At 44.5% G+C, this 13985-nt stretch overlaps 1 protein-coding gene across 1 annotated transcript; it reads left to right on the plus strand.

Moving 5' to 3' along the window:
- The first annotated feature begins 7788 nt into the window (after positions 1-7788).
- Positions 7789-10543, plus strand: LOC103636159 (putative receptor protein kinase ZmPK1). The gene has a single exon (XM_008658509.4). It carries the CDS (start codon positions 7934-7936, stop codon positions 10412-10414), a length of 2481 nt encoding a protein of 826 aa, XP_008656731.1. The 5' UTR covers positions 7789-7933; the 3' UTR covers positions 10415-10543.
- Positions 10544-13985: the final 3442 nt, after the last annotated feature.

Here is a 13985-nt window from a genome sequence, read left to right on the forward strand (position 1 = left end):
TCCCTGACGATCGCTAAGAATACCTGAAAGGAAAATAGGCTCACACCTTTTCCTAAATAATTTTGGTGGTTGAATTGTCCAACACAAATTATTGGACTAACTAGTTTGCTCTAGATTATAAGTTCTACAGATGTCAAAGATTCAACACAAACCAATAAAAAGTCCAATAAAGGGTTCAAATGAAAAGAGCAAAAGACAACCGAAGGCTGCCCTAGTCTGGCGCACCGGACTGTCCGGTGCACCAGGGAGATCAACTCTGAACTTGCCACCTTTGGGAATTTGGGAAGCCACTCCGCTATAATCCACCGGACTGTCCGGTGTAGCACCGGACTGTCCGGTGTGCCAGCGGAGCAACGGCTAACTGCGCCAACGGTCGTCTGCAAAAGCAACAGTGAACAGTGCGCGACTGCGCGCGTAGAGTCAGAGCAGGCGCCAGAAGGCGCACCAGACAGTGAACAGTGACTGTCCGGTGCACCACCGGACTGTCCGGTGGCCCCACTTGTCAGAGCTCCAACGGTCGAACCCTAACGGTTGGGTGACATGGCTGGCGCACCGGACTGTCCGGTGCGCCCTTCAACAGCAGCCTTCCCCAACGGCCACTTTGGTGGTTGGGGCTATAAATACCCCCCCCAACCTGAGGGATCCAAGTTTTCAGCCAACACATTCAATACAAGAGCTAGTGCATTCAATACAAGACACAATAAGAGTGAATCAAAACCTCTCCAAGTCCCAATTCCACTCAAAGCAACAGTAACTAGAAGAGAGAGTTTTCCCGTGTTCTTTTGAGCTCTTGCGCTTAGATCGCTTTTCTTCTTCCCCATTTCTTGTTCCCAAGTTCTTTGTAATCAAAGTAAGAGACACCAATTATGTGGTGGTCCTTGTGAGGACTAAGTGTCCCAATTGATTGAGAAGAAAAGCTCACTCGGTCTAAGTGACCGTTTGAGAGAGGGAAAGGGTTTAAAGAGACTCGGTCTTTGTGACCACCTCAACGGGGAGTAGGTTTGCAAGAACCGAATCTCGGTAAAACAAATCATCGTGTCACTCTCGCTATTTGCTTGTGATTTGTTTTTGCCCTATCTTTCGGACTCGATTATATTTCTAACGCTAACTCCGGCTTGTAGTTGTGCTTAAACTTTATAAATTTCATATTTGCCTATTCACCCCCCCCCCTTTAGGCGACTTTCAATATCGTCGATCGGGTTCACTTTTAAATGTGGCTTGTTGGCATACATAACTATGTTGCTGTTATTTATTTGATGTTTAGCGTTTACTAATTTGGTAACGCAGAAAATCGCCTTGTATTGTAGCCAAAATATTGTTGAATATTTGTAGTGATGTTAGATGTCAGTGTTACATTTTAGTACTAGTTGTTATATGTTATTTGTTAAATATTTTTAAGATCTTATATGTTATTATTATATGAAATGTCTAGTTAGATGTTAGAGTAGAATTATATGGTAGGGCCAATAACATGTTATGTAGGTGGATATTTTGTCGTGTTATTATTAGTTGCATGATTGTTGACACTTTTGTAGGAGACTTGTCAGACCAAGTGTGGGAGCATGGAGAGAAGGTTGGCACGAGTTTCACGCGGACGCAATTATTGTAGGGAAACCAAGAGCGGAGGCGGCAATACCTGTTTGAAGGAGCATCTCACATATACAGGGAAGGATGTGAAGAAATGTCCTTCTGTTTGTCTGGACGTTCGTCCTCCAGACATAAAGACAAGGGAAAAGAAGAGGGAAATGTTTAGGTAGCGACAGAGGACAGGTGAGGCAGCCAAAACATTATGGTGAATCACACGATGATGAATATGAGGTTGAACTTCAGGCTGCTCTACATTAGTTACGGGAGGATTCAAATTTGTCAAATATGTATCTACCAGGTCCCGAGGCCACATATATTCAACTATTTTATGGTAATACCATTTTAGATCCATATGCTTCTACAAGCGGCTAGGTGTGTTACTTTTGTTTCGATGTTATCTATTTCTATGTCATTAATGTTTCCTTGCTAACTTTATTTCATATCTTTGTATAGGACTATGCATACGGATGAGCACATGCCAATATCCTTTCAACATACGTGATTATTATAACTCGAGTTGAATATGTGAATGCTTCATCATTGGAAATGTGTGAAACTATGGAGAACTCTAAATGAACTTGTATTTCTGTATTGCAAAGTCCGGTTGTTGTTTGTTGCATAAAAATTGTATTTTCTGGTTGAATATGTATGTTGTATGTGATTTTGGTGATTAATGTTGTGTGAATCTATTATTATTTACTATGCATCATGAATTGAGCAAACTATAAATAAACCCTTTCAAAAGTTTCAGTTTTTCAAGCCTAAACATCAAATCCTGATTAAAATCACTTGTTTCCTGGTTGGTTTTGGGCGGTTTAACGTCGGTTTCAGGTTTTTGAATTTGAAAAAAAACGCTCGGTTTTGGTGGTTTTTCGTTACTGCCAACCTCCGGGTTTTAGGGTCTAAACAGTTTGGTTAACCTTGAATCTACTACAATCACACATACAGTGTATGTATGTATGTCCGTACGAACGATGTGGTTATCTGATGTAAGATCAATACCTGTATATAGGGGTGGGCAAAATATCCGATACCAAAATCCTAAACCTGAATTACCTAAACCCATATTCGAAATACCCAAACCCGAATTACCCTATCACAATTTCGGGTAGCAATTGTAAAAACTTGAATTTAGTTAGGGTAGTTCGGGTAATATTACCTGGTACCCGAATTACCCAAATGACCATAATTTCAAAAACATAGCATGGTTTGATACAATATAAATCTAATATTTGGAATGAATTAATATAGATTTATGCTAACTTAATAATTGATTTGTTGTTAATTAATATGAAGACATTATGTGATTTAAAAATAGTTGTTTATTACTTTAAATGTTACTAGATTTTTTTCAAAATAGTTAGTTTTGTCGATTTTGGTATCTCGGGTAAAACCCAAATTATCGGGAGGTACTATAGACATGCGCCCATACAATGCAAGAATGCACAACTCGAGCAAGACCAGCTAGCTAGACCTCCCTCCATGACCATGACCACCTCACCAAAATAAACTAAGCGCCGGCGCGCGTGACTTCACGTCTGTCCATCGAGATTTTTTTAAGAGAAAGGGGATTCCCCACTATTTCATTATGAAATAGGAACATAGTTTAACAAGACCTGAAAATAACAACTACTTATTACATGACTTAGAGCACATAGCCACCAATAGAATCAAACCTATCCAGAAGAGTTTTTGGAACAGGAGATTCTAAGCAAGCTGCTAGTGACACAAACAGACTAAGTCACAATATCATATTGTTACCAACAGATTGGTAATGCCCCAAACGAAAAAACAACCAACGCCAAGGACACATAAGCCAAAAGACAGTGTATACACTGGGAAAACAGGGTTTTTGACAACCAGTATAGTCAGCCCAGGCCTATTCTTAATTACATAAACGTTTGTCCACAGGCGCCCAGTCGAAGCTTCGGTTGAAGATCCCTTTAGCAATTTTTTTGGTTAGGGAGCTTCCTTCCTCCAAGGTCCTTCTTGTTGATTTTTTCTGGAGAATGGCCCAAGAATCCAACCAAAAACAATAGAGAAACAATATATTAGCAGCATTAACAGGATTGATGCTGTTGAAACAGCAATTGTTTCTAATTTTCCACATAGACCATAATATTGCACTGCATCCAATAGTGATCAAGTTTCTTTCATTTTTATTAAAGCTACAGAGCCAATCCCCAAACATATCATTTGAGTTTTTGGAAGGGATAAATATGTTAAGGCCAATTGGATCACTCTCCAGGTGAAAGTGGCTATCTGACAATCATGGAATATGTGTTAGTTGTTTCGGCAACCACACCAATCACAATTCACATTCCCCTGCCAGTTCTTTTTCAAGTTTTCTTTGGATAAAATCATGTTCTTTAAAATTAGCCACAGAAATACTTTGATTTTTTTAGGGAATTTTAGCTTTCCATATAAACCAATATGGAGTCTTGGTCAAACTGATTTTGAAGCTCTTATACATAGATTTCACTGAAAATTCTTTCTTATCTAACAACCAAGAGGGTTTATCTTCTTTATCCAAAAGACAATGAAAATCACAACTTTTTCAGGTCCTCCAATCGTTTAGCCCCATCTCCATATAGCCTTCTTCTAAAGGCTAAGGAGCTGAAGCCAAAGTTCAGAGCCCAATTGACACTTATCTCTTTGTTAAGAGATAATTCAAAAAGTCTGTTATATTTTGTTGAGAAGGGGGTATCTCCACACCAAGTGTCACACCAGAAACTAGTAGAGCATCCATTCCCAATCATCATTTTTCTGTTGATGCAATATACATCCTTAGTGTCAAGGATGCCCCTCCAAAACTGAGGGTCTCCTTGCTTCTTTTTTAAAATACATAAAGGTTTCCCCTTCATATACTTTTTAACAATCGTTTGCCAAAGGCCTTCATTTTCAAGCTTTCACAACCACTTAGTTAGAAGGCTAATATTCATACATCTGAGATTTAAGATGCCAAGTCCTCCACGATCCTTAGGAGTGCAGACAGTGTCCCAATTTACAAGATGATATTTTCTAGTATTACTTCCTCCATGCCACGATAACCTCTTTCTATAAATATCCATCTTCTTCATAACAGAGGAGGGGACTAAGTAAAGAGATAGCATATAAAGCGAAATGTTGGACAAGCTACTGTTGATGAGAGTCAATCTTCCTCCAGGCTCAGATATCTTCCTTGCCTGACACCCAATTTCTTTTCAAATTTTTCTTCAGTCTTAGCCCAATGAGCTATACTCAATGTTTTATGATCAATGGGCACTCCAAGATAGCTCATGGGAAGATCTTTAATGGGGCATGTAAAGATCTCAGCATAAGCTTCTTTATTATTATTGGCATTACCAAAGCAATAGACTTCACTTTTCTAAAAATTATTTTTAAGCCCAGACATTCTTTCAAAGAGAATCAAGATGAATTTTAGGTTCCTTGCAAATTCCAGGTTATCCCGGAGTAGAAGAATGGTATCATCTGCATATTGTAAATATGCACAACCATTATCCAAGATATGAGGGATTAACCCTCCAATGAGTTCCATCCCCTGAGCTTTTTCAATCAAACACGCTAATCCATCAGCTACAATGTTAAACAACAGAGATGAGAAGGGGCCACCTTGTCTAACACATTTATGTGTTGGGAAGAAAGGACCAATAGTGTCATTAGTTCTAATGGCAACCTTTCCTCCTTTCACTGTTTTCATCACCCAATCTCCTCATTTATCTCCAAAGCCTTTATTTTGGATCATTCTATACAAAAACTGCCAATTGACCTTGTCATATGCCTTATCAAAGCCTATTTTGAGAATTATCCCATTTTGTTTTTTTAACTTCATGAACTATCTCATGTAAAGACACAACACAATCCAAAATATATTTACCCTTAACAAAACCATATTGATGCTCACTAATGATTTTGGTGATGCAAGCATGCAATCTATTATTCAGGGATTTGGTAGTGATTTTGTAACACACATTCAAAAGGCAGATTGGTCTAAATTTTTAATTTCCATGGCATTATCTACCTTAGGAATCAAGGTGATCAGACCATAACTAAGTGTTTCAATATCCAGCTTTCCTTTAGTAAAGTCATCACACATGTCCTAAATTTCTTTCTTAATAGTGTCCCAAAAATCCAGAAAAAAAATCAGCTGGGAGGCCATCGGGGCCTAGGGCACTATTATGCTTAAGATTGATCACACCCTTGTGAATCTCTTCTAAAGTAAAAGGAACAGTAAGAGAATATCTACCTTCATCGCTAAGCCTCTTCATATTCATGTTATTCATATGAATGGTTGAAATATTAGAGGGTCCAAAAAGATCTTTGTAATAGTTAGCGGCTAACTTATTAATATCCTCCTCATCCTCAACAAGTCTCCCATTATCAATCAGGGCATGAATTCTCAAGCGTCTTCTGTTGTCATTTGCTCTTAGATGAAAATATTTTCATCCCTAGAGTTGATGTTTTTCCTCTAACAATTTGCTTCATATTTGTTTCTTCTTCAAGAAGAAGATTTTTAAGTTGAAGCTCATATTCCAATTTTTCCTCTTTTTCAACTTCTAAGAGAGTTCCAGTTTAACTTTGGATATTCAACTTATTTATTTTTTTGTTTAAGCATGTTTATTCTTCTCCTATTCTTTCCTTCTTCATTGATATTCCAACCTTTTAGAACTCTCTTAAGCCTTTTAACTTTTTCCTTCCATATGTCAATGCTTTTTTACTTTTGACTGGTAGAGACCAATTATTTATAACAATGTCTCTAAAGCCAGGTCTCAATTTCCAACTGAGTTCATATCTAAATTCATGAGATCGATTCCTTTTATCCCCAGTCTGAAGGAGAAGGGGCACGTGGTCTAAAAGAGATCTACCAAGACCTCTTACCATGGCCTTATGATAGAGTAAATCCCATTCTGGGTTTACCAAAAACCTATCCAGTTTTTCAAAAGTGGGTTGCTTCTAGAGTTAGACCAAGTGTACAATCTGTCAGTAAGGTCTAGCTCAATTAAACCATGCATTTCAATGATCGAGTTAAAGAGAATATTCCATTTATTCAAAGACCCAGGTTTATTTTTCTCTTCAAATTTTCTAATGAGATTAAAATCACTACAAAAATAGCCGGACCCTTGCATTTGGAGCAGGTTGCAGAGAAATCACAAAGGAATTTTTCTTTATTTTCAATCTGAGTTGCGCCATATACATTGATGAAATTCCAGGAAATATTTTTTTATTTGTGAAGAATCAAACAGTTAATCATAAACTCACTAACATCGTGGCTAATAATCTCAAAAACGTCAGTATTAAACCGACCAAAAGCCCACCAGATCTACCTCTGGGGGAGAAGAAATCTAAGTGAATTTTTTATTAGGGCTCAAAGCATCAATCCCGTTTTGATCAAAGTTTTTCTTTTTGGTCTCCTGAAGACCAATGAAATCAACTTTAAATTTGTTAATGAGTCCCTGCAGAAACTCAAACTTTCCTGATTTCACCAAACCCTAACAATTCCATGACTCCTTTCATTAAGGAACTATTAGATTTGCAGCACTTATTTATTCACTCTCCCTTTATTAGGTGTGAACCTAATAGTTGGGGAGCTCTTTTTCTTTCTCTTTCTCAGAGAATATTTTCTCTCTCTTCTCAATTCCTCTTTTTTATTGTAAGTCATCATTTTTTTTCTTTCTCAGACTCACCACTATCTAACAAATCTTGAACCATTCTTTCAATAGAGTCAGAAATCTCATTTTCCATTTCAACATCAGATACATGTACCTCATTGCCTAGTTTAAAAGTATTATCACAAACAACGGATCTTTCCATTTCAACCATTTTAATTTTATTAAGATTCAAATTAACTTCCTCTCTATTCTTTTCGAAACTAACATTAAACTTATCAGCAATCTCAATCAAAGAAATATCACTAGAATTTAAAACAGAGAAAGGGTTGGAAGAAATACCTCTATTTAGAAAAGCATATTTAGCTACAGCCCTTGAAATGACTTTTTCAGGAACCTTGATATATTTAGTTGCCTCTCGTTTAGGACTCTTTCTAGTCCCTTCCATTAGTTCAATCCCTTTTCCTTTGCTTTTTTTTTGTTTTTTTCTTATAGATTCACTTCTTGCTTTTCTATTTCTTATTTTTCCACAACCATCTCATCCTGGGAGTTTGTGACATCCACCCCATATCTTTCACCAGCACTTCAAGTTCTTGAGAGCTGAACAAGTCATCTTCGCTTTCATTAAATTCCACGTCTCTTTCACTGCCTTCTTTTCCACCAAATTCTTTAGCCACCTCAGATATATTATCAGATTATATATGCAGTTTCGTTAGAAACGAAGAGTACATCCAAATCAAATGGCTGACATACTATCATTCGTTTCCATGCCAGCAAACCATTGTAGAATGCTGCGAATACTCCCCCGTCTGACCTTCCTGGTTTCTCTACTCTCTCTTCTGCTGCACTCATCGGCGTCGGCGCCGCACACGCTGGGCGCCGGTTCCTCACTGTCCGTGGAAGACCACGCGCGGCCGTTCCTGGTGTCCCCCGACGGCACCTTCTCCTGCGGCTTCCTGGAGGCCGGCGACAACGCCTTCTCCTTCTCCGTCTGGTACAGCGACGCAGTGAACAAGACCGCCGTCTGGACGGCAAACCCCGACGCGGCCGTGAACGGCCGGGGTTCCAGGATCTCGTTCCGTGACGACGGGGGCCTGGTTCTCACGGGCGCCAACGGGACGACGGTGTGGAAGAGCAAAACCAGCGGCGCGGGTCTCTCCGTCTCCCTCCTCAACTCCGGCAACCTCGTCATCTCGGATGATCCGTCGTCGACCGGTGGCGGCCGCACCCTGTGGCAAAGCTTCGACTGGCCGGTGGACACACTGGTCCCGTCGCAGCGGCTTACCAAGGACACCACGCTGGTGTCCAGGTACTTCATCCTATACTACGACAACGACAACGTGCTGCGGCTCCGCTACGACGGCCCCGACATATCGAGCATCTACTGGCCGAACCCGGAGGACGGCGTCTTCCCGAACGGCCGGACATCCTACAACAGCTCGAGGGTCGCCGTCCTAGACGACGCCGGCGTCTTCCTGTCCAGCGACAACCTGCGAGTCGTCGCCTCCGACCTGGGCGTCCCCGGAGTCAAGAGACGGCTGACCATCGATCCGGACGGCGACGTGAGAATCTACAGTCTGGATCCGTCGACAGGGGGCTGGACGGTGACGTGGGCGGCGATGGCGCAGGCGTGCTCCGTGCACGGGCAGTGCGGCCGGAACGCCATCTGCGTATATCGGCCGAGCCTCAGCTGTCTGTGCGCGCCGGGGCACGAGATGGTCGACCGGCACGACTGGCGGCAAGGCTGCAAGCCCATGTTCAGCGACACCACCAACTGCAGCCAAGCGGCGCTGCCGCCGGAGCAGCGGTTTAAGTTCGTCGAGGTGCCGCACACCGACTTCTTCGGCTACGATGTGGCGTACAACACCTCGGTTACGTTTGAGCACTGCAAGAAACTGTGCTTGGAGATGTGCTCGTGCGCCGCCTTCTCCTACCGGCCGTTCGAAGGGCTTGGCAAATGCTTCCCAAAAGGCTTCCTCTACAACGGCTACACGTCTCCAAACTTCAACGGCAACATCTACCTCAAAGTGCCGATCGGTTTCGATCCCTCGGCTCGGTCAGTGTCTGCACGTAGCTCCCAAGGCCTTGCTTGCGATCCTGACGGCCCCGAGATCGTGCAAGGAACTCCGGACACGTTCCGGACATCCAGAGGCAACGACAAATGGTCGTACCTGTTCGCGTTCGCCGGAGTGCTGGGAGTTCTCGACCTTATCTTCATTGCTACGGGCTGGTGGTTTCTCTCCAGCCAGCAGAGCATACCCAGTTCGCTAGAAGAGGCAGGGTACAGGATGGTCAGGGGCCAGTTCAGGAGGTTCACGTACCGGGAACTCAAGGACGCGACAGGGAACTTCAAGGAAGAGCTCGGCCGGGGCGGCTCCGGCGTCGTCTACCGCGGCGTGCTCGACAAAGGGAAGGTGGTGGCCGTGAAGAAGCTGGCGAACGTGGCGGGGGGCGACGACGAGTTCTGGGCGGAAATGACGTTGATCGGACGGATCAACCACATGAACCTCGTCAGGATCTGGGGGTTCTGCTCCCAGGGCAAGCACAAGCTGCTGGTGTACGAGTACGTGGAGAACGAGTCGCTGGACAGGCACCTGTTCGGCACGGAGGACAGGACGACGCTACCGTGGCGCGAGCGGTACAGGATCGCGCTTGGCACGGCCAGGGGCCTAGCCTACCTTCACCACGAGTGCCTCGAGTGGGTCATCCACTGCGACGTGAAGCCGGAGAACATCCTGCTGACGCGGGAGTTCGACCCCAAGGTCGCCGACTTCGGGCTGGCCAAGCTGTGCAAGAGGGACGCCGGCGCCGGCGACGGCGACAGCATGCGGCTGTCGCGCATGAGAGGGACGGCGGGGTACATGGCGCCGGAGTGGGCGCTGAACGTCCCCATCAACGCCAAGGTGGACGTGTACAGCTATGGCATTGTGCTGCTGGAGATTGTCATGGGGTGCAGGGTGTGTGACCAGATCACGGCGGGCGGGGAGCGCCTGGAGATGTCGCAGATCGCCCAGGCCTTGAGACAGGTGGTGGCTTCCGGCGACGTCGTGCCATTAGTGGACGGTAGGTTGCAGGGGCAGTTTAATCCCCGGCAGGCCCTGCAAATGGTGCGGGTTTCCTTATCGTGTATAGAGGACAGGGCCAACCGGCCGACAATGGACGACGTTGCCAAGGCTCTCACAGCCTGCGACGACGAGGACGAGCATCCCGCGTACAAGTAGAGCCGTACTATTAGGATCAGGACATATAATAAGCTTTTCCCTTGTCTGATACGCTAGAATTGGAGGGTATCCTGTCAAATTTTACAAATTAATATTTTACATATAATAAGCCGTCTGGTAACTTGGTAAGCTTCTGGTCTTCTGTCATGAGTCATGACCACTTGAAAAAAAAATATTAAACCCGAACAGCAGTTGCATTATCATAAACTGCATTTTCGGTAACCGATCGAGACGGACAGGCGAGATTTAAAAAGAATATAAATCCTGACTATGCGCGAGATACCAGCGCATGTGGAGACCGTTATATTAGACAGCCTTGAACAACGATATAAAGAACAAGGTCGATAATTAAGATAATAGACATATTATATAAAAAAAACAGGATCACGGACCATGTATATTTTTTTCTGTGGAAGAAGACACCGTCGTTGAGAGTGATACGAGGTCGTCTAATAGTGGTACGGAGTGGTCGATAAAAAAAGCTCGGAGTAGCTGGCGACGTATTCGACGGGCGACGGGACACAACGCCGCCTGATTTAGATGAAAGATGACATGTCCTAGATGTTAGGACCAATGGTATGTGCATAGAAGTCTTAGGCTGATTCCGGTGCATAGCCTCCCTCTCGTCCCTGCCACGTCAGCTCTCGCCTCAACGCTCGCCCCTGCTGCTCCAGTGCACAGGCTGCAGCAGGCTACGGCCCTGTTTGGCACAGCTTATTTTCAACTTCTTCACAAATTTAAGCAGAAGTTCTGCCAAACAGGCAGCTTCTGCGGCAGCTTATCAGTTCAGCCGCTTCTTAGAATACACTAAAAGCAGCCAACAAGCAGAAGCTGCTTTTCACCAGCTTCTCAGATAAGCTGCTTTTTCAACAAGCAGTAGCTGTGCCAAACAGGGCCAACAGCCTCAGGCTATAGCCACGTCAGCTTTTCTATTTCAGAATTAAGTAATTCACGCGGATTTATTTCAACGCTCAGAAAACACACAACATAATATTTTTTATTGAATTAAAAATTACAAAGTACATAATAATTAAAATAAAATGACATGATAATTAAATCTAATCGGACTCCTCGATCTCATCCTCATCTTCCTCCTCTTCACGTTCCGCTTCCGGTTCCTCTTCTTCGTCATCTAGCAGACCAAGTTCTTTTTCGACCATCTTTACGGCCCTGCCATGGGTACGTCTTTTAGTCGGGTCCATATCTCTGGTTGATCGGCCCTTTAGGATGTTCCATTGCTTCAAAAGCTTGGCCTTCACTAATTCACCCCACAAGTTCTTCATTTTGAATGCTTCACTTGTTGATTCGCTGCTCGTGGCTTCCTTCCCTTTCCCCTTCGTCTTTGTCTTTCGCACAGCCGCCTTTGCCCTATCACGCCCCACTGGTCGGGGCACTTCCTCCTCGGTGTCTTCAGTGCCTCCAGAACTATATTCACCAGAGACTCCGAGTCGGGTTCTCTTATTCGCAGTCGAATCAGATCCACTACCAAGACCATTGAACTTGGTCACCTCCCAGTTGTAGGTGACCCAATGATCTTTAAGTTGCTTGGCGGTTCGATGACAGATAGGGTCGGAGGTGGAGTTATATGTTGCCGCTATTTGGCCCCAGAAACTTGATCCGCTCTTATTGTTGCCGGAGATGGGATCATTAGAATGCATAAACCAAGCATTAACCTACAATAAAACCTATAATATAAGTAAACTAAAAATCAAGATTAAATAAATGAGAAACGATTCACTCACCAGCTTTTCCTCGTCTTCCTTCGTCCACTCTAGCCTCTTTGGACGCTTTTCCTTCGGCACGGGATTTTCCTCAGCTTGGTTTTCAGATCCAACAGATAAAGGTGCAACTGGAGGAGGTGCTCCATACGTAGGTGGAGCATATGGATGAGGTGCTCCATACGGAGGTGGAGCATATGGAGCATAAGGAGGTACTCCATACGGAGGTGGAGCATATGGAGGAGGGGCGTATGGAGGTATCTGGAAAGAAGCTTGACTTCCGTCCGCAACAGGTGGGGGAGGGGCATACGGACGTACCGGGAATGAGGCTTGAATTCCGGCTTGGGAAGTTGGAGGTTGACCATATGAAGACGGTGGATATTGATACAAATGATAGGGATAAAGGTATGGTGGTGGACGTGCAGCCGGAAATAGTGCACGGGGGAGTGAGGCTGAAACATCGGAGCGACGATGTAGTGAAGAAGACTCATCTAACAGAAGGGTTGTAGGTGACCCATCGGACTGCAAGAGATCCGTGAAGGTGTTCAAATCTGGGGACCAACCCGACATTGTGTGAAGAAAGGGGAGTTTGGAAGAGAAAAATGAGATGGAATGGTGTGTGGAATGAGCTCCACCCGGGTAGGGGTATATATAGAGGGATTGGGGATGAAATTTGTGATTTTTTGCAATTTTTTCGAATTTTTTGGACTCCAAACGGTCAAAAACGGCTAGTTGCAACGGCTAACACACGTGGACCAATCAGATCGCGACACGTGGACCAATCAGATCGCGCCACGTCGCTCTCGCCCGCGCTCTCGCCCCGCCAGTGCCTCGCCTCCCCTCTCGCCTCCCTCTCGCCCGCCTCTCGCCCGAGCGGGCGCTCCAGCGCGGGCGAGAGCGAGGCGATACCGCCCGCTCTCGCCGGGCGCGAGCGCCATCGCCCAGCGCCGGCCTCTCGCCCGCCTCTCGCCCGCGCTGCCGCCCGCACTGCCACCAGCCTTAGGCTGGTGCCAACGCCGGCGACCTCGCTTGCGCTGAGTGATATCGCTTGCGCTGGAGCAGCACTGCACATGTCCGGCAGGAGGCGGGCGATGCACTGGCGTGGGCGGCATGCGGGCGAGAGCGAGGTGAAGCGTTTCGATTCGTCCACCCTGTGCTAGCAATTGCAACTAGCCGTTCACCCTGTGCTAGCAATTGCAATTGCAACTAGCCGTTTTTTCTGCTTGGAGTCCTAAAATTGTAAAAAAAATTGAAAAAAGCACGAATTTCGTCTCTAATCCATGAATAAATAACTCTACCGAGATAGAGCTCATTCCACATACTATTTTATCTTCTTTCTCTTCAAACTTTCCATACCAAGGCCGAAAATATGGTCTAAAAAGAACATGGTCTCGTCGATGATGAAGAAGAGGAAACGAAAGCGGAACCGAAAGAGGAGCTAGGAAGATGAGGATGAGATCGATAACTCTGATTAGATTTATATAAAATTTTTAATTGATATATACTGCTTTGTTACGATTTCTATATATATATCACATAGATCGACATTAATTAAATGATATATTTATTTAAATATAAATATTCTTTTAAATTTTCCAAATATTAGTATAACGATATTTAAATTATTGTTCCATCTTTAGCACGAATACGGTAGGCACCAATATTTGGCCTCTGAGTGAAGCGGCTTCGAGGACCCACTCTCCAATTTTTTTGCCAGCGGACGCGCTATGCGCGCATCGCCTAGGCGAGGGGCCACAGGGCAGCGAGGAGAGCACGGGTTCGCACCATCCATTCTCGACCCCACTAGGAGCACTGGTGCACGATTTCGGTTCGATCGGGTGGAAATCGGCTCG

The sequence above is a fragment of the Zea mays genome, chromosome 8, assembly GCF_902167145.1.
Source record: "Zea mays cultivar B73 chromosome 8, Zm-B73-REFERENCE-NAM-5.0, whole genome shotgun sequence".
In the NCBI taxonomy this organism is placed as follows: domain Eukaryota; kingdom Viridiplantae; phylum Streptophyta; class Magnoliopsida; order Poales; family Poaceae; genus Zea; species Zea mays.

Coding starts and splice junctions, on each gene's coding strand:
- LOC103636159 (XM_008658509.4), top strand. CDS start 7,934: ATGGCTGACATACTATCATTCGTTTCCATGCCAGCAAACCATTGTAGA.